Source organism: Salvelinus fontinalis, chromosome 32 (assembly GCF_029448725.1).
Source record: "Salvelinus fontinalis isolate EN_2023a chromosome 32, ASM2944872v1, whole genome shotgun sequence".
Lineage (NCBI taxonomy): Eukaryota > Metazoa > Chordata > Actinopteri > Salmoniformes > Salmonidae > Salvelinus > Salvelinus fontinalis.
Genome location: NC_074696.1, coordinates 38,079,023 through 38,100,062, shown reverse-complemented (window position 1 = coordinate 38,100,062; position 21,040 = coordinate 38,079,023). Strand labels below are relative to the sequence as shown.

Here is a 21,040-nt window from a genome sequence, read left to right as displayed (position 1 = left end):
ACAACGTAATCATATTTGATGATAAATAACCTAGATTTGGCAGCTATTAGTCTACTATAGCGCGAGTCGGCTTGGTTGCTCTCTCTCGTCTCTCGCTCTCTCCTCCCTGTGTCACTCGCTCAGGGTACGGCCCCTCCCAGCTCCGGTTAATAAAGTAGCTTAAAAAATGACTTTACTGCTGCTTCCCTCACTTGGATCGGACCGGGTCTGGATCCGACCAGGTCTATACGGAACAGGTCTAGTTGTCATCGGTTCGGTTCAGAACGTGTCTCTATATTTACAGTTGTTATTTGTGCATATTGGGCCCGGGTGGGAATGCCCCAGGTCCATTTAGGAACGGGTCCAAAATACCTCTAGTAGGTAGGGTTCAAGTAAAGTGTGATGTCATTCCTACACATTTAGCGTCAATCATCACGTCTGTCTCTTGGTCAGGTTGGAAGTCCTTGAGAAAGAGATGTCAATGGTGGTTACCTGCTCAAATAAAATATAATTTCATTAAGAAAATAATGAGCTTTTTTACATTCACATGATCATCAATCAGTCATATTTATATAGCCAATACTTCCATCTATATACCTGTCAAATGTTACAACACTCATAGCCATCAATCATTGACATTTTACAGCTACCCATCATCTATAACTGTTGTCATCAATCTTGACCGTAAGTACAGCCAACGGTCATTGAAAGTTGTTCAATTAAAATGTATTAATATAGACATTAATCACTTAGAATCCTACGTTCATTTAACTATCCTTTTGGTACCCTCTCTGATAGTGCATCGCCCACACCCCACCTATCCTCGTTGTCTCACGCTTATTCTACTCTCCATCTCTCTCTATCCCTCTCTCTTTGTCTCTTGCTTACTCTCGGTCTCTATATATATCTGCCTGACGCCTTCTCTCTCCCTCTCAGGTGTAAGCTAGCCCAAGCCAATGGCTGGGGAGTGATGGTCAGTCACCGTTCGGGAGAGACAGAGGACACTTTCATCGCTGACCTGGTGGTGGGGCTCTGCACTGGACAGGTACACACTCACTCACGGAGACATGCGGAGCATTCCACACAGACACAGAAGTCCCTGATCATTATACAAATCTGACCACAAAAGTGTATCGCTTTCACTAAATCTGTTCTAATTCTCTCTCTCTCTCTCAGATTAAGACAGGAGCCCCGTGTAGATCTGAGAGGCTGGCCAAGTACAACCAGCTCATGAGGTCAGTGGTCAAACATGATCGTCTTTAGCTATCCTGCCAAATGCTATTCAGTGGCTTATATTGCTTCTTGATGGAATTTGCACCTCAAAACCATAAATCATTATACACTGTGTGTACAAATGCTATGATCCCTTATTGATTTCACCTGTTAAATCTACAGGTTAAATAAGGATTTGTAAGCCTTGAGACATGAGATTGTGTATTTGTGCCATTCAGAGGGTGAATGGATAAGACAAAATACACTGAACGAAACTATAAACGCAACATGTAAAGTGTTGGTCCCATGTTTCATAAACTGAAATAAAAAAATCCCAGAAATGTTTCTTACGCACAAAAAGCTTATTTCTCTGAAATGTTGTGCAGAAATTTGTTTATATCTCTGTTAGTGAGCATTTCTCTTTTGCTAAAATAATCCATCCACCTGGCAGGTGTGGCATATCAAGTTGCTGATTAAACAGCATGATCATTACACAGGTGCACTGTAGCCACTTTAAAATGTGCAGTTGTGTCACACAACACAATGCCACAGATTTTTGGAGAGTGTGCATTTGGCATGCTGACTGCAGGAATATCCACCAGAGTTGTTTCCAGAGAATTTAATGTTAATTTCTGTCTGTAATACAGCCCTTTTGTGGGGGAAAACTCAACTCATTCTGATTGGCTGGGCCTGGCTCCACAGTGGGTGGGGAGTATGCCCTCCCAGCCTACCTATGGCTGCACCCCTGCCCAATCATGTGAAATCCATAGATTAGGGCCTAATGAATTTATTTCAATTGACTGATTTCCTTCTATGAACTGTAACTCAGTAAAATTGTTGAAATTGTTGCGTTTATATTTGATATTTTAGTTCAGTATATTTAAGTGCTTTTGAACGGGGTATGGTAGTAGGTACCAGGCGCAACGGTTTGAGTGTGTCAAGAGCTGCCAAGCTGCTGGGTATTTCCACGCTCAACAGTTTCCTGTGTGTATCAAGAATGGTCCACCACCCAATGGACATCCGGGCCAACGGCAGGACAGTGGTCGAAAACGGGTCATTGATGAAAGAGGACAAAGGACACTGACACGAATTGTGCAGCATAACAGACGGGCCACAGTGTGTCAACTGACAGTCCAGTACAACGTCGGTGCCCAAAGACCAATAAAATAATGCACAACTCGTCGTACCTTGACACGTAGGGGGTATGGCAGCCAACGATGTACAGAGTTCAACTTCTTTCCTCAAAAAACAAGAAAACTGTGGTTGCTAAGGAACGAAAACACTGGACACTGGGGAATTGGAAAAACATTACTTGGTCTGATGAATCTCGGTTCCTGCTGGCAGGACTAGGGTATGGCGAAAACCACATAAGTACATGCATCTATCATGCCATGTGTCAACATGCTGCTGGTGGTGTGGAGTGTTTTTATCCTTGAAAGAAGTGGAGCAACGTTTGAATGCCACAGGATATCTGAACATCATTGCCAATCAGGTGCATCCCTTCATGGTGTATCCATCTGCAAATATGTTTTTTCAGCAGGGTAATGCCCCATGCCACAAGGCTAGGATTGTCCAGGAATGGTTCCAAGAACATGACAGTGAATTCAGCTTACTGCAGTGGCTTGCCCAGTCACCAGATCTCAATCCAATTGAGCATCTGTGGGATGAGATGGAACAAGCTATTCGGAGTAGAGATCCACTCTCAGCCAACTTGACACAACTGTGGGAAGCATTGGAGTCAACATGAGCCAGCATCCCTGTGGAACATCTTCGACACCTTGTAGAGTCCACACCCCAGTGAATTGAGGCTGTTCTGAGAGCGCAAAGCAATATTAGGAAGGTGTTCCTAATGTTTTATACACTCCAGTGTATTTCCATAATAAACACTGCATCTCAAAGGAATAATAATAATACGCTTCTATTATTGCATGTAAGCATATACTAACATATACTGTGTAGAGACCAACAAGCTACTGTTACAGGTCAACCATCCCTAAAAGTAAGAATAGGAGTAGGACCACGTTGCCCCTAGACACTGATCGAACGTCCGTTTTACTTTCCACCTTGAATGTTTTACGGTCAGGTTAGTAGTATTCAGTTACTGTAAACTGAACCTAGACCTGTACCTGCATATAAGGCCAGCTTCCACCTTGAGTGTGACGGAGCGTAGCCCAGGAGCGTAGCCCAGAAGCGTATTAATACACATCCCACTCTAAACAAGCGTCACTGAGCTAATTGCTGTGACACTCATGCTAACACGCCAATGTCACCTGGGATCCGCTCAGGGTAATCCCATTGGGCTCTTAGCAGGGCAGGGAGGGCCTCTTACCCAATCATAGCAGCATTAACCGATAACAGCCACTATAACACCCTGATCACTGGGTTAATGGTCCAGGTAGAAGTTACAAGTTGCACAGATCTAGAATCCGATTGCATGACTCCTAATAACAGCTCCTATAACCCCTGATGATCACTGGGTTAATAGTTGCAGGTGGAGGCGTACAGTGCATTCAGACCCCTTGACTTTTTCCATGTTGTTATGCTACAGCCTTATTCTATTAAATAGTTTTCCCCCCTCATCAATCTACACACAATACCCCATAATGACAAAGCAAAAACTGGTTTTGAGAAATGTTTGCAAATATATATTTTTTTTACTGAAATATGACTTTTACATAAGTATTCAGACCCTTTACTCAGTACTTTGTTGAAGCACCTTTGGCAGTGGTTACAGCCTTGAGTCTTTTAGGAAAGGATGCTACAAGCTTGGAACACCTGTATTTGGGGAGTTTCTCCCATTCTTCTCTGCAGATCCTATCAAGCTCTGTCAGGTTGGATTGGGAGCGTCGCTGCACAGCTATTTTCAGGTCTCTCCAGAGATGTTCGATCGGGTTCAAGTCTGGGCTCTGGCTGGACCACTCAAGGACATTCAGAGACTTGTCCCGAAGCTGCTCCTGCATTGTCTTGGCTGTGTGTTTAGGGTCGTTGTCATGTTGGAAGGTGAACCTTTGCCCCGGTCTGAGGTCCTGAGCACTCTGCAGCAGGTTTTCATCAAGGAACTTTCTGTACATTGCTCCGTTCATCTTTCCCTCAATTCTGACAAGTCTCCCAGTCCCTCCCGCTGAAAAACATCCCCATAGCATGATGCTGCCACCACCATGCTTCACCGTAGGGATGGTGCCAGGTTTCCTCCAGACGTGGCGCTTGGCATTCAGGCCAAAGAGTTCAATCTTGGTTTCATCAGACCAAATAATTTAGTTTCTCATGGTCTGAGAGTCCTTTAGGTCCTTTTGGCAAACTCCAAGTGGGCTGTCATGTGCCTTTTACTGAGGAGTGGCTTCCGTCGGGCCACTCTACCATAAAGGCCTGATTGGTGGAGTGCTGCAGAGATGGTTGTCCTTCTGGAAGGTTCTCCTTGACCCTTCTCCCCCAATTGCTCAGTTTGGCCAGGCGGGCAGCTCTAGGAAGAGTCTTGGTGGTTCCAAACTTCTTCCTTTTAAGAATGATGGAGGCCACTGTGTTCTTGGTGACCTTCAATGCTGCAGACATTTTTTGGTATTCTTCCCCAGAATCGTGCCTCGACACAATCCTGTATCGAAACTCCACAGACAATTCTTTCGACCTCATGGCTTGGTTTTTGCTCTGACATGCACTGTCAACTGTGGGACCTTATATAGACAGGTGTGTGCCTTTTCAAATCATGTCCAATCAATTGAATTTACCACAGGTGGACTCCAATCAATTTGTAGAAACATCACAAGGATGATCAATGGAAACAGGATGCACCTGAGCTCAATTTCAAGTCTCATCGCAAAGGGTCTGTAAATAAGGTATTTCTGTTTCCTGGGCTTGTGTGTAGATTGAGGATTGTTTAAACATTAAAACAATTTTTTTAATATTTTTTTTATATAAGGCTGTAATGTAACAAAATGTTAAAGTCAAGGGGTCTGAAAAAGTCAAGGGGTCTGAATACTTTCAAATGCACTGTATGTAACCCCAGATCTAGGATCTGATTGCCCAATTACAGCAGCATTAACCAATAATGGCTACTGTATTTCCCTGATCACTGGGTTAATAGCTGCAGGTATAAGTCGCCCCCTAGCCTAACCACAGATTTAAGTTCAGATTGCCTGGGCTTTTACCTAGAGCATATGGATGTCGGATGCATTTACCTGTTGTATCACTGTTTTCTCGTTCTCTCTTTGTCCATTCTGTTGGTCTCTTTAGGATCGAGGAGGAGTTGGGGGATCAAGCTCGCTTTGCAGGCTATAACTTCAGAAACCCCACTGCCCTGTGAGACCAGACAGACTGACAGACAGACAGACCGACACATCACCGCCAACTATACTCAGAGCCTCTAAACTACATGTACAGAATAACTACAGGGTAACATGAAATATGCACAGTTACTCTAATTTTGAGACACATAGACTGATAGACAAAGATTTAAAGAGACCGACTGACTGACCGACAGACACAAACATGCAAATAGAGACACACAAGGTCAGAAATTAAGCTTGAGGCACACCTAAGCAAGACTGAGATGAGTGTCAAAGAGAAAATGAAATACACACAAATAATTTGTAAAAAAGAAAATGAAATACACACTGCTGCATACAACAACAAAAAACACTGACCGATGGCCGACAAGGACAGACTAACTAGGCTGATTGAGAGAAAAAAAAGAATACATATTGTATTGCACAGTTGTTTGCTTTTTCACCCACGATGACACAACACTGAACTCTCCCTCCTTCATCCCCCTCTCTTTTCTGGCTCTGCAGTCGTCCCTGGTTCTTGTTGTTGTTTCTTGGTTACCTCCACACTCCCTCTCCTGGTGTTGCTATGATTGCAGAAATGGGCCTGTTCCTCCATGCTTGAAGTCCCAATTTCCCCTTTCCCTACTTTCCATTGATTGCTCTGTCAAAATAATTGCTGTTGAAAGACAAAACTGCTATCATGAAAAAAATATATATGTGAAATAAAAATATTGTAATTTACAGTTTAAACCACATTGGTGTGTTTTTTAATTTTATTAATATCAGTGTTGTACAAATCTAGATCAGTTTATCCTCCCCTAATCTTAATGTTACACAAAAATGACCCTAGATCAGCATATGGGGGCAATTTCTTCCTACATCATGTGAATGGAAAGGTTTGAAAAGTGAGAAAATTAAAGTAAATGACTGAAATGTTCAAACCTTTTCTGGTACAACAACCAATGAACATCGCTGTGCTTTACTTGTAGTTCTCAATGTAAGACACTGGAGGGCAACAATGCTCCCACTGTCACACACAACTTTCCATGTAGTAGTCAAATAAATACACAGCAGATGACAAACACTTGATGTAACTCTATTTCATGTTTGGCAAGTGAATTGATTATATCGCATTTGTTAACTGCTTGTAAATCCAATGTTTAGTTTCAGCAGCGGACGGTGGCAGAGTCCGGGATATGTTTTGTTGTTGAACGACCGTGAGGTCACTTCTACACCAAAAAAGACTGAGGTACATTTTTTTTTAAGGACATTCGATTCCAAAACGCATGAATATTTTAATATGTTCTACTCCTTTGAAACTCGAGGAAAGGTATAATTGTTGATCTCAATGGGATCACAAGATAATTCTATACTAACCTAAAAAAAGGATTTAGCTAGTGTATCTTAGCTAACTATTATACACTGAGTGTCAAAACATTATGAATACCTGCTCTTTCCATGACGGACTGACCAGGTCAATTCCCGAGGGGGAATGGGGAAGAAAATAAGATTTAAGGGACTTTAAATGGGTTAGTGTAGAAGTTGCCAGGCGCACCGGTTTGTGTCAACAACTGCAATGCTGCTGGGTTTTCCCATGTGTATCAAGAATGGTCCAGCACCTAAAGAACATCCAGCCAACTTGACACAAGTCAACATGGTCCAGCATCCCTGTGGAATGCTTTCGACACCTTGTACAGTCCATGCCCATACGAATTGAGGCTGTTCTGAGGGCAAAAGGTTGGTGCAATGCAATATTAGGAAGGTGCTCTTAATGTTTTGTTCAGTCAGTGTTTATCTATTGTAGGTATACTTCAGGATTTCGGCAATGAGTGTATATGACTACTCCCCTAGAGTCAGATACACTCCTGGATACAATTTTTATGTCTCTGTGTCCAGTATGAAGGAAGTTAAGCTGTGTTTACACAGACAACCCAATTTTTATATTTTTCCACTAATTGGTCTTTTGAGCAACCCCATCAAATCATTTCACACCAGATCATTTTCAGAGCTGATTGGTCAAAATATCAATTAGTTAAATATCAGACTTGCACTCTTTGCATTCTCTCAACCAGCTTCACCTGGAATGTTTTTCCAAGTCTTGAAGTTTCCACATATGCTGAGCACTTGTTGGCTGCTTTTCCTTCACTCTGCGGTCCAACTCATCCCAAACCATCTCAATTGGGTTGAGGTCGGGTGATTGTGGAGGCCAGGTCATCTGATGCAGCTTTCCATCACTCTCTCTTGGTCAAATAGCCCTTACACAGGTGTGAGGTGTGTTGGGTCATTGTCCTGTTGAAAAACAAATCATAGTCCCACTAAGCGCAAACCAGATGGGATGGCGTATTGCTGCAGAATGCTGTGGTAGCCACTGGTTAAGTGTGCCTTGAATTCTAAATAAATCAGTGTCACCAGCAAAGCACCTCCATGGTTGGAACCACACATGCGGAGATCATCTGTTCACCTACTCCGCGTCTCACAAAGACATGGTGGTTGGAATCAAAGATCTCAAATTCGGACTCATCAGACCAAAGGACAGATTTCCTTCGGTTTAATGTCCATCGCTCATGTTTCTTGGCCCAATAAAGTCTCTTCTTATTGGTGTCCGTTAGTAGTTTCTTTGCAGCAATTCAACCACTAAGGCCTGATTCTGAACAAATGTTGAAATGTGTCTGTTACTTGAATTCTGTGAAGCATTTATTTGGTCTGCAATTTCTGAGGCTGGTAACTCTAAAGAACTTATCCTTTGCAGCAGGGTCTTCCTTTCCCGTGGCAGTCCTCATGAGAGCCTATTTCATCATAGCACTTAATGGTTTTTGCACCTGCCCTTGAAGACATTTTCAAAGTTCTTAAATCTTCCAGATTGACTGCCCTTGTCAAAGTAATGGACTGTTTTTCTTTGCTTATGAGCTGTTCTTGCCATAATATGGACTTGGTATTTTACCAAATAGGGCTATCTCCTGTATACCACATCTACCCTGTCACAACACACATGATTGGCTCAAATGGTTTGAGGAAAGAAATTCCACAAATGAACTTAAGGCACACCTGTTAATTGAAATGCATTTCAGGTGACTACCTCATGAAGCTGGTTGAGAGAATGACAAGCATGTGCAAAGCTGTCTAAGGCAAAGGGTGGCTACTTTGAAGAATCTCAAATTTTGATTTGTTTAACACTTCTGGTTACTACATGACACCATGTGTTATAAAATTTTGATGTCTTCTACAATATAGAAAATTGTAATAAAGAAGAACCCTTGGCGGTGTCCAAACTTGACTACAACTTGTAACTGATTTTAAAAGCTGTGCGTCGCTGCTAAATGAATAGGGAAAACACTGAAATCATTATGTTTATAATGGAAAGTGGAGGGTGCATACAATAAGTGATACTTGAAAAGGTTCTGATGAACGCCATTGATGAAGGTTGCAACATCAAGTTAGTTTAAACATGTTTTTAAATCGTTGAGCCTTTTCAATCGTTTTGAAAAGTTTTATCCAGCTTACTTTGGGTGGATGGAAGGAGCCATATTTCTGCTAGAGTCATGCAGTAACCGGAGACTTGCCGACTTTTAGAACCAACAGAAAGCCATAGAACGGGAAGACACAAGTTCACAGCAGACTAAACCATTTATTCAAGTGGTCTTCAGCCTTGTGGGTCTGTCTTTACAGTAATTTGCTGGAAAATGTTACTGACGTGATTCAACCAATAGGAGAGAAAGGAAGGACTAAACCAAGCGTGTGCATGACTGCTTCTAGTGACAATGGAACTTGGTCACTAGCAATACACAAAGTACTGGTCCCCTTACAGTAATGAGTGAGCACATATCCTATATAGAACATCATTAAGTGCAGTGCTTATTAATATATCAGGAATGTACATTTTAGAATGTATATAGTAGTTAAGAACTTCCATCCAAAGAGACATTCCATAATAAAAGTCCCACCCTGACACAGAATACGTCAAACAATGGAGACTGACATGTATTATCAATGTGGGACTTTTACTGTGGCCGGCCCCTAAACTATAGTGCATTTCAAAATGAGTTAAATCGTCCCTTGTTGACAAACAGGTCCTTCATTGTCACACAGAAACTCGGGGAAGAGATGCAGTCACAGGACACTACTAGCAGCAGGTTAGGTTGCTTGTGCACTAGGCACGTGCATTGATGATGTCAACAAACTCCGGCTTGAGGGAGGCGCCGCCCACCAGGAAGCCATCCACATCGTTTTGGGAGCCCAGCTCTTTGCAGTTGGCCCCCGTCACGGAGCCTGGAGAAGGGAGGGACTTTGGTAAAAACACTCAAGTGCACATGTAACACATACATACAAGAATTTTATCAAAGGTTTAGGAATACATTCATATTCTTCGAACAGACACCAAAGTAATGTTAATCATGCTGTAAGCTCCATTTGATGTCAGTAACGTGTGTTTGACCCCCCAACTCTATTCAGCCCAATACATATTTAAGATTTCCATTAGAAACAGTGGCTCTGGCTCTTGTCTCGTTGCTATTAGCAGCCTGGGTTCAGTGTGGTCCCTACTGACCTCCGTAGATAATGCGGACGGAGTCGGCCACGGCCTCAGAGACGTTGGCCCTCATCCACTCCCTCAGCTTCTCATGCACCTCCTGGGCCTGGGGCGAGACAAGTTCACACACAGTGTCTTGTACAGCCAACTTTGTGGGGACACACAATTCAGTTCCACCAACCCATACTCTTACCCTAATTCTAACCTTAACCCCCTAGAAATCACACTTGACCTTGTGGGGACAAAAAAAATGTCCCCAGTTGGTCCAATTTGTGTTTGATTTTAATTAAAATGGTCAAAAATAAACAAAAATAGCTTCTTAGCAAGAGCAATTTCTCAAGCAATAATTTTGCTAGGACTGTCTGGGAGACGTCCGAGTGGGGAGGGAAAAACTGAAGACTAGCCGTTATTGGCAGGGAGGTTTGGAACTCTTATCGGTCTATCACCTAATTTACCACCTGGTGACATCACCAGGCAGGCCAAAACTCCATCCTACCATAAAGGGCTGAAATTTCCAACCACTCTTACACTAAAAGGGATTTATCAATTTCACAGTATAATTCCAACCTCCATCTGTAAATATATATTAAAAAACAGGGGGGGGGGGGGATATTTTTTTTAAAATCACATTTGACTGCACTGCACATTCAAATAAATAAAAATACTCTTGCAGCAGGAACAAACTAGTGCTTAATATAACCATATTTAGCATAAACTACTAAGCTGTTTCTGTCAATAGAAAAAAAAACTAAAATGGAACTATCGTTGAAGATTTATTTGAAACAGTGAGCTACAAAACTATTGGCACAGACATGTTGTTTTGGCTCTGTACTCCAGGACTTTGGATTGGAAATCAATGACAATGAAGTTAAAGTGCAGACTGTCAGCTTTAATTTGAGGGTGATTTCAACCACATCAGGTGAACCGTTTAGAAATGACACCACTTTTTGTACGTGGTGCCCCCTTTTAGGGGACTTTTGACTATTAAAGTAGTCAAAAGTTCAGTATTTAGTCCCATATTCATAGCATGCGTTGACTACATCAAGCTTGTGACTACAAACTTGTTGGATGCATTTGCTGTTTGTTTTGGTTGTGTTTCAGGTTATTTTGTTCCCAATAGATATGAATGGTAAGTAATCTAGTGTCATTTTGGAGTCACTTTCATTGTAAATAAGAATAGAATGTTTCTAAACACTTCTACATTAATGTGGATTCTACCATGATTACAGATAATCCTGAATAAATCGTGAATGATGAGAGAGAAAGTTACACGCACAAATACCGTACACCCCCCCAGAAATGTTAACCTCCCCTGTTATTGTAATGGTGAGAGGTAAGCATATCTTGGGGGTATGATATTTGTGCATCTAAACTTCTCACTCGCATAGACACCCCCCCCCCACTGCTCCATAGTCAAATAGCAGCGAGCTTTACACCACTCCAGCCGATGCTTGGCATTACGCATGGTGAGATTGCATGGCTGGCTGTGTGCTCGATTTTATACACCTGTCAGCAACATCTGTGGCTGGAAATAGCCAAATCCACTGATTTGAAGGTGTGTCCACCAGTGGAGGCTGCTGAGGGGAGGACAGCTCATAATAAATGGCTAGAATGGAGTCAATGGAGTGGTATCAACCACATGGAAACCACGTTTTGATGCGTCTGATACCACTCCATTGACTCCATTCCAGACATTATTATGAGCCGTCCTCCCTCACCAGCCTCCACATACTTGCGTACATCCAACAAGTTTCTAGAGTCACAAGCTTGATGCAAATCATTGTGTGCTAGGAATATGGGACAAAAAAAAAAAAAGTTTGACTCATAATACACAAGTGAATTTGTCCCAGTACTTTTACTCCCCTAAATCTGGACGGACTACCTAAAAAGTGCCATCATTTCTAAACGGTCACATGATATGGATGAAAATACCCTCAAGCTAAAGCTGGCAGTCTGCACTTTAACCTCAGTCATCGTATCATCTCCCTAACAATGATAACCGTATGTGTGAATGCAGTGGACTGTTAGCCTAGCATGCACAGTGCTTGTTTCTAGTGAGTGTACTGCAGGCCTAAACATGCGGTGGTCTATAAAGATTGATGGAAGTGGGCCATTTCCGAGAAGCCAACTGGTGCCTTTCACGTAACAGAATCCCGCTCACTGCAGTCATGTACAGACAACTCTTGCTAACTTAAAATCATATTTTTTTTTAAAAATGCATGCGATTAAGAAAACCAATATCCATTTCCCACAGATCGGCGTGTAACTTACAAAAATATAGTAAAGTATGCATGTTGTAGGTAACTAAGTAAATATTGTTATGAAATGGCGATGAGTCGTACCTGTTCGGGTGAGGCTGTCTTGCCAGTACCGATGGCCCACACCGGCTCGTAAGCCAGCACCACTTTGCTCCAGTCCTTCACGTTGTCTACAACAACAACAACTTTCTATCAGTATAATGGACGGCACTGTATGTAGATCATGATAAGTTATGTTTGGCCTACCACTAATTGCCTTATTAAGATGTATAATACAACATGTGGTACGTACACTAATGGGATGGACCTCAGAGTTAGTTTTTTAGGTCTCAGGCAAGGTTCTGAGAAAGTGTGATGTCATTGTTTGTTGAAATGTATGTACATTCTAAGTTGCTATTGTTTTGTCTATGTAGGTTTTTGTCAAAAAAAATACAACAAAAAAAAGTAACATTTTCAACTTATACCAAAATAATGGCTAAAATATTTTGGGAAGGAGTGCAACAGAGCAGGTAGAATATATAAAATGAAGATTTCATGGACATTTTTAGTCAACTTCCCCAAAGAGTTATTCAGTTAGAGAAAATAATGGATCTAAATGTTTACACTGGTCATTTAGCGGAGACTCTTATCCAAAGCAACTTACAGTAGTGGGTGCATACATTTTCCTACTGGTCCCCTGTGGGAATCGAACCACAACCCTGGTGTTGCAAGGGTTCAACGCTTGCATGATGAGAACGCTTTAAATGAGCGGACTCATACATTCCTGTGACGCACAGCGAACATGGGGTTTGAACCCAGCGGTTACCTGCGATGGCCTGGGTCTGGGCGTACACCACGTCCTCTGTGGTTCCAGCCTCCCTCTCCTCCAGCTTCTCTCCGATGCAGGCGATCACCCCCAGGTCACTCTCCAGGGCGTGGGCCACCTTCTGACCAATCAGCTCGTTGCTCTCCCCGAACACGTGGCGCCTCTCCGAGTGGCCCAGAATCACCCACTCCACACCACAGTCCTTGATCATCACAGGGCTGAGGGAGAGAAAGAGGGATTCACAATACATCCACAAAATAGTAGATTTAATTGAAGATGGAAATATTTTTAGTATGTCAGATTATTCTGGCATTTCTCACATAGAAACTTCATTAGGAGGAAAGATGTTTAAAATCCTTTTTTACATTTGTATCAAACTTCCAGAGTGGGTTCTGCTAATTCTGAAGGTATGATACATTTTATGAGCCCCACCAACTCAGTAAATGGGAAAATGGATTCAAAGGGAACTCCCCCTGCTGGTGACTTGCTGAATGTGCAATCCTAAAGGAGGGCTTGATCAGTGTTCTAACAAGTATCTGGATAACCAGCCAAATAGGAAAGTAGCCAGCCAGGCCTCCCCGGCCACAACCTATATTTCGATGGCCTCTGGTACAGTCTAATGTTTTGATTCCACCCGAAATACACAAAATGATGACCGTACGTACATACCCCAACCAAAAGCCATATATTACAGGCAGCATCCGCACTGAGCTAAAGGCTAGAGCTGCCGCTTTCAAGGAACGGGACTCTAAACCGGAAGCTTATAAGAAAAACCGCTATGTCCTCTGATGAACCATCAACCAGGCAAAGCGGCACAGGACTAAGACCGAATAGTACTATACCGGCTCTGACGCTCGTCAGATGTGGCAGGGCTTGCAAACCATTAGACTACAAGGGGAAGCACAGCCGAGAGCTGCACAGTAACACGAGTCTACCAGACGAGCTAAACTACTTCTATGCTTGCGTCGAGGCAAATAACACTAAAACATGCATGAGAGCACCAGCTGTTACAGAAGACTGATCATGCTCTCTGCAGCCAATGTGAGTAAGCCCTTAAAAAAAGGTCAACAGTCACAAACCCATATCGATCATCAGGACGTGTACTGCGAGCATGCGCTGACCAACTGGCAAGTGTCTCCACTGACATTTTCAACCTCTCCCTGTCCGAGTCTGTAATTCCAACATGTTTTAAGCAGACCACCATAGTCCCTGTGCCCAAGAACACTAAGGTAACCTGCCTAAACGACTACCAACCCGTAGCACTCATGTCTGTAGCTATGAAGTGCCTTGAAAAGGCTAGTCATGGCTCACATCACACCATCATCCCAGAAACCCACTCCAATTTGCATACCACACCAACAGATCCACAGATGATGCACTCTCCGTTGCACTCCACACTTCCCTTTCTCACCTGGACAAAAAGGAATGCTATTCATTGACTACAGCTCAGCGTTCAACACCATAGTGCCCTCAAAGCTCATCAGTAAGATAAGGACCTTGGGACTAAACACCTCCCTCTGCAACAGGATCCTGGACTTCCTGACGAGCCGCCCCCAGGTGGTAATGGTAGGTAAAAACACATCCGCCACGTTGATTCTCAACACGGGGCCCGTGCTCAGTCCCCTCCTCTACTCCCTGTTCACTCATGACTGCACGGCCAGGCACAACTCCAACACCATCATTACATTTGCAGATAAGTGGTAGGCCTGATCACCGACAACAATGGGACAGCCTATAGGGAGGAGGTCAGAGACCTGGCCGTGTGGTGCCAGGACAACAACCTCTCCCTCAACGTGATCAAGACAAAGGAGATGATTGTGGACTACAGGAAAAGGAGGACAGAGCACGCCCCCATTCTCATCGACGGGGCTGCAGTGGAGCAGGTTGAGAGCTTTAAGTTCCTTGGTGTTCACATCACCAACAAACTAACATGGTCCAAGCACACCAAGACAGTCATGAGGGCACGACAAAACCTCAGGAGATTGAAAAGATTTGGCAGGTGACTAATACAATTCGATTTGAATACTTTTAAATTTACCTCCCAAATTGTAAAAATTATTTTTTTGGTATTATGACTTTACAATTTAAATGACTGAAAATGTTTGAAGAATTCAGTGTATTGTTAGTTGTTTTGGATATCGTCTAGTCCTACACTGAGTGTATAAAACATTATAAACAAATTATGTCAAATCCACTTCAAATCAGTGTAGATCAAGGGGAGGAGACAGGTTAAATAAGGAATTTTTAAGCCTTGAGAAAATTGAGACTGTGCCATTCAGAGGGTGAATAGGCAAGACAAAAGATTTAAGTGCTTTTGAACAGGATATGGTAGTAGGTGCCAGGTGCACCAGTTTGTCTCAAGAACTAGAACGTTGCTGGGGTTTTCCACACTCAGTTTTCCCGTGTGTAACAACCAAAGGACATCCAGCCAACTTGACACAACTGTGGGAAGCATTGGAGTCAACATGGGTCAGCATCCCTGTGGAAGGCTTTCAACACCTTGTAGAGTTCATGCCCTGACAAATTGATGCTGTTCTGAGGGCAAAAGGGGGGACAACATCAGGAAGGTGTTCTTAATGTTTCGTACACTCAGTGTATAAGATCAGGATTATGTTCCAAGTGAAAGAACATTAATTAAACTCGTCTTCTTTAGCGATTAAAGTAATTCAGTTTTACTGCAAGATATGAACTGCCACAATGTTCAAAATTGCGCATTTTATTAAAACAGAAATAGCCCACATCTTGGAAAAATGAATCGAAGTTGACAACTATATGAAAGTCAAATGAAAATAAATGAATGTGCCAGAAAACAAAAGGCTAAGTGGATTTTGACTCATCGTTACAACTTAAGTTAAAACATGGGACATGCGAATTCTGGGCTCTACGCTGACATTTTTTACAAGGAGCACACAAAACTGTAGGAGTATAATGAAATTAAGAAATGACTAAAAGTTATTTGGATTGTTCCATGCTCAATAAAGTTTGTCACATGGGTGCAAGTGTACACCCGCAGCCCGCAATTCGGGGCAGGAATGATCCCCCTCGAGCAACCCATTGGTTCCTTCAAGCCTGCTGTGTACTGGATAAAACAGTGCCAGACAGTTGGGCAAAGGACAGTCTACCGGTCGCCCCGCCTAAAGCTGGAACAGCAGGCGGGAGGCTGGGGCGACAGTGTGCTAGCAAGCTAGTTCTCCAGCTAGAACAGTGTCGCCCCCTCATGCGCAAGGACACATCTACTGGTCGCCCCCGCTAGCACAGCAGCTAACGTTAGTTAGCGACAGTGTCGCCCCCGTGTACCGGACTAGCTGGCTGAGTTAGTACAGTGTCCTTCGCTCCCGCCTGCCAAACACCTGCCGTCGTTAACAGAACTGGGGAAAACAGTGTCCGACAGACAGGGGCTGTCTACCGGTGTACGGCTAGCTAGTCACCGTCCACACCCTCTTTTGTGGGGTTTAAAACCTGTTTGGGCTGCACGCTGAATATTGAAAAAACTGGAAAATGTGTGCACATTTTCAAACGGCCTCCTAAGAAACTTTTTATTTTCCAATATGCATATATTTACTACTGTTGGATAGATAACAGTCTGTAGTTTCTAAAAAGGTTTGAATTGTTTCTCTAAGTCGAACAGAAATATTTTTACAGCCATTTTCCCAGCCGAATTGAGTTTCCCAAAATGCGATGTGTCTCTTTAAGACCTTCTCTATAAAAGGCCATTTGACTTGGGACCATATTAACACGTCAGAGGCGTTCGTCAGACTGTAATGCGGGAGTGAGAATTGAAAGGAGTCGAATATCTCGTCCCTGGACTGAATAACAGAACTTCTTGTGAGACCTGCGCAGTTAAAATAAAAATCCGGGCGCGAAGGATAATTTGATCTCGGCTTCTGGAACAAGGTAGATAACGTTGAATATGATGCCTGACTACGATATTATTTGCTACATGTCACAAAATCATCCTAAAGTAGGTTTTTTCAATATACTTTAATTATATTATTGCAATTTATTCTGGACTTTAGATGTGAAACGACGGAAGAATTTTTTGAAGAAACGCTTTCTGGCGCAGCAATGCTACCGTGCTAGCTAACCAAAGAGGGAAATCATTCGTTCTGGAACCCAACTAAAGACTCTACTGGACATTGGACCCCGTTACAACATTCTGATGGAGTACCAAGAAAGATAAGACCCAATTTGGGATGCTTTTTCATATATATGTCGAACTGTTGAATGCTAACTCTGCTAACTATGCTAGGCTAGCGCTTGACTAGAATCAATGCTGCCTTATGCTAGCTTATGATGTTAGCTAATATAACGATATATTGTGTTTTCGCTGTAAAACACTTCAAAAATCGGAAATGTTGTCTGTATTCACAAGATATCTGTCTTTCATTAGTTATCCACCATATGTTTTTCTGAAATGTTTTATGAGGTGTAATTAGTAGCCGACGGTGTATGTATTTTCTCTGGCTACTCCCGGCTGGATTCAGACTGTAGCTATGTATTAGCATTTTTGGGTAGCATCAATGTAAAACAGATTTATAGCTAAAATATGCACTTTTTATGAACAAAACATAGATTTATTGTGTAACATGTTATATGACTGTCATCTGAGGTCGTTTTTTCTGGGCTCTTTAGGTTGGTTTTAGTTTATTTCGGTTGGTTGTGCATGCTACTTCAATCATAATTCATACTTCATAATCATAATTCATACGTGTCTGTCCACTTTTGTATTTGGTGGTGAGCTAACATAAATATATGTGGTGTTTTCTCTGTAAAACATTTAAAAAATCGGACATGTTGGCTGGATTGACAAGATGTTTATCTTTCAAATGCTGTATTGGACTTGTTAATGTGTAAAAGTTAAATATTTTTAAAAAATAGATTTTGAATTTCGCGCTCTGCAGGGGTGTCATTTTCGGTCCGAGGTCGGGCTTGCACCCCAAACAGGTTAACGGCGGCTGGCATCCAACGTTATAGTGCATTAACGCCACCTACTGTACTAGAGCGCCTCGCCTCCGATAACTTACAATAGAAGTATAAAGAGGAGTTCCTGCAGATGTAGGAATACCCACATTCAGGAACGCCCCGTTCAACAATGGTGGGATTCACATGTCAGAGATGATATTCTCCAACATTCCTTTACTAGCAGCAGTTGACCAAACTCAAAAATCGAAATAACCTGGTGTAATCGGCTGTTCACCCGACGCTAGTGGAAAACACTGGGCTGTGAATGGTTTATGACCTATAATATTACATTTCTATGTATAAAATGTGTCAAATCAGAGCCCACTATTGACATTTGACGTGTTTGAATGGTATATTGTGAAACAATGTCTAAAAATAAGCCAAGTAAAAAAGGGTCGTTTTGAGATACACATTTAATTCAGAATCTAGACGTGTTCTCAAATATGTAGCAATATAAAGAACATTATGACACCAAGATGTCCGTATTATGTACAGTTTAGACCTATGCCTATGGTCTGTGAAAAGGGCCTAACATTACCAATTTCATCATGTTTTTTTCAAAAATGGTTTGATACACAAATGTAAAAAAGCATGTTAAACATCCATCCTCCCAATGAAGTCCCTAAAATCGGCCAATAAGGAGTCCAGCTAAAACAAGTTCACAGATTCCGTCTCAAGGTGGAAGACGTGTCGTCATATGGAGCCTTACCTGATCTCGCCAGTGAAGGCCCCCTTGGCAACTTTGTAGCAGTTCTGTGCGGCGACGCCGATCCTGGCATCCAGGTTCGAGCGGGCAAAGTCAAGGTAGACGGTGGGAGCACCACACACCACCTCTGAGTGTAAGAGAGGGAGGTAGAGAGAGGAGACAAGAGGGAGACAGGAGGAGGAGTTTAAAGCGTCCCTATGCTTCCCATGTGAAACAGTTCGGAACAGTTTGTGCATATTAGGTGGACATTAAGATCTTCGGCAAGGGTTTTTTCAGTTGTTCGTGCACACTACATTTTGTCCTCCAGGCAAGCCGAAGTCAGAAGTTTACACCCCTTCGGCTGGTGGATAGGCTGTTGGTAGACCGAGACATTAGTTGAGCAGTGGCAAATATATATATATTTTTTTAAATGACACAAGAGACCTGTCTGATTCACACCTGTCTGAGTGGACTAATCCATTGAGAAGATGGCACACCAGTAGTTCATTGACCATTTCTAATCTACAATGTTTGTTTACAGTAACTTCTGTCAATGCATTCAATATATTATTGCAGTCTTACTGTTTTCATTGTGGGAGTGGACGCGTTGTTTACAGAGCCCACAACCTAGGCTAAACTTGCAAGGAAAAAGTTTTTCATTCAATTGACGAGTTGTCAATATAATCAGTCTTTTGTTTGGAGCGCTATTGTCAATCTTGAGTAAGGACACACACCACGCATATAACTAAGCCTAGACGCAAATGTAGGCTTATACATGTGCCCATTTGGGGATCAGTTAGTGAATTAATACAATCTGAAATAATATCACTGTGGAGCTTCTCAACATATTTTTTTCTTCGCCTCAAAAAGTAAGCGAAGTCTGTTTTTCCATCCATTGAGAATGACAGTTCCTCAACGTAGCCGATTTGAAATATCTTTGCAGCGCTATCCCTTTCGATAACCACTCAGCATGAAAGGGGAAAACATGTCATCCTCTGATCTGGAGGGAGAGTCAAAGGCACACTGCAACACTCAGACATAATTTACAAACAAAGCATGTGTTTAGTGAGTCTGCCAGATAAGATGCAGTAGAGATGACCAGGGTTGTTCTCTTGATAAGTGTGTGAAATTGACAATTTTCCAATCAAAATGTAACAAGTACTTTTGGGTGTCAGGGAAAATGTATGGAGTAAAAAGTACATTATTTTCTTTCGGAATGTAGTGAAGTAAAAGTTGCCAAAAATATAAATAAGTAAAGTACAGATACCCCCAAAAATACTTTAAAGTATTTTTACTTAAGTACTTTACACCACTGATAAAGTTCAGCTTTCCCCAACTTTGGTCCCACCCTGTTCATGCTCCCTCACCCATGCTTGCATTGTTTAACTGTCCTCCCGTCCACTTCCCGCCATTGAAAATGAATGTGGCTCCATGGTTTCATCCCTCTCAACATGTTATTTGTGGACATGCATTGGAAGGCTTCCCCTTTTATCTGTGGTGATAGCCTATCCCACAAGCACTGGCCCAGCACAAGGTTTGTTTGTAAGTGATAGTGGATTAAGACCGTGTGAAAGCTGACTCGGACCGGTGTTTAGCCAGTCCCTCCCAAGGCAATATGTATGAGCAGGCTTATTATTGGGAATTTAAAGCCCAGGTCTCATCAACGCACGCAGATGTTATGGGAAACTATGCTGAGTCCAATGAGCATAGCTCTCATTAACAGCCCAGGTCCGTGCTATCCAGAATCCTTGGGACGTCCCTACCCCATTGAAGTTCAAATTTAAAATGGTTGAGGTAAGGATTCAAATGTAGGGTTAGGTATAGGTTATGGTTAGGGTAAGGATTAAAGACGTCCCAAGTATTCCACATAGCGATCAAAAGATACGTCACGTGACTTCAATGTCATGGCGTTTTTCTCGTGTCGTTTGACGCAATCAGCATCATTCTTCTGTTTAGTGATTTTTTAAAAAATACATTAACTAGTTTCATGTTAACATGTGTATATAAATATATTGGTATCAATAAGAATGTAGTGTCAACAACGTATTAGGGCACATTTTAGATTGAAGATATTGAGACAAATCGAATGTCGGTTACCGGTTTCATCGTTGAGGCTTGCAGTGTTCAGGGTCGTTATAAGGTCGCCCAGGCTCTTCTTGTCACCGTTCATCTTCCAGTTTCCTCCTACGAAAAATGTTCTAGAAGACATGATGGCTGGGCGTTAGACGATACCGGAAAACTGACAACACAGGCCTAGGAGGTGATGCGTTCGCAACAAACAGTGGGTAAGCAGAAGCAGTCTTCTCCCCGTTTTTCTTTAAGCTTCTTCTTCTTCGGTGGGGTTTAACGGCAGTT

At 42.4% G+C, this 21,040-nt stretch overlaps 2 protein-coding genes across 4 annotated transcripts in view; one reads left to right on the top strand and one right to left on the bottom strand.

Moving 5' to 3' along the window:
• LOC129831269 (gamma-enolase-like) overlaps positions 1-6,200 on the top strand; it is a 151,434-nt gene extending 145,234 nt beyond the window's left edge. For all 3 annotated transcript variants that reach the window (XM_055894505.1, XM_055894507.1, XM_055894504.1), the window contains exons 10-12: positions 916-1,024; positions 1,156-1,214; positions 5,419-6,200. In XM_055894505.1, coding sequence (XP_055750480.1) covers positions 916-1,024; positions 1,156-1,214; positions 5,419-5,488 — 238 coding nt within the window. In that variant the 3' untranslated portion in view covers positions 5,489-6,200. The remainder of the gene's footprint in view (positions 1-915; positions 1,025-1,155; positions 1,215-5,418) is intronic.
• A 2,855-nt stretch (positions 6,201-9,055) lies between these two features.
• tpi1a (triosephosphate isomerase 1a) lies at positions 9,056-21,040 on the bottom strand. The gene is made up of 6 exons (XM_055894508.1): positions 20,783-21,040; positions 18,710-18,833; positions 13,039-13,256; positions 12,318-12,403; positions 9,994-10,081; positions 9,056-9,716 (listed from the first exon to the last, which is right to left on the bottom strand). The coding sequence occupies exons 1-6, from the start codon at positions 20,892-20,894 to the stop codon at positions 9,598-9,600; spliced, it is 747 nt and encodes a 248-aa protein (XP_055750483.1). The 5' UTR covers positions 20,895-21,040; the 3' UTR covers positions 9,056-9,597.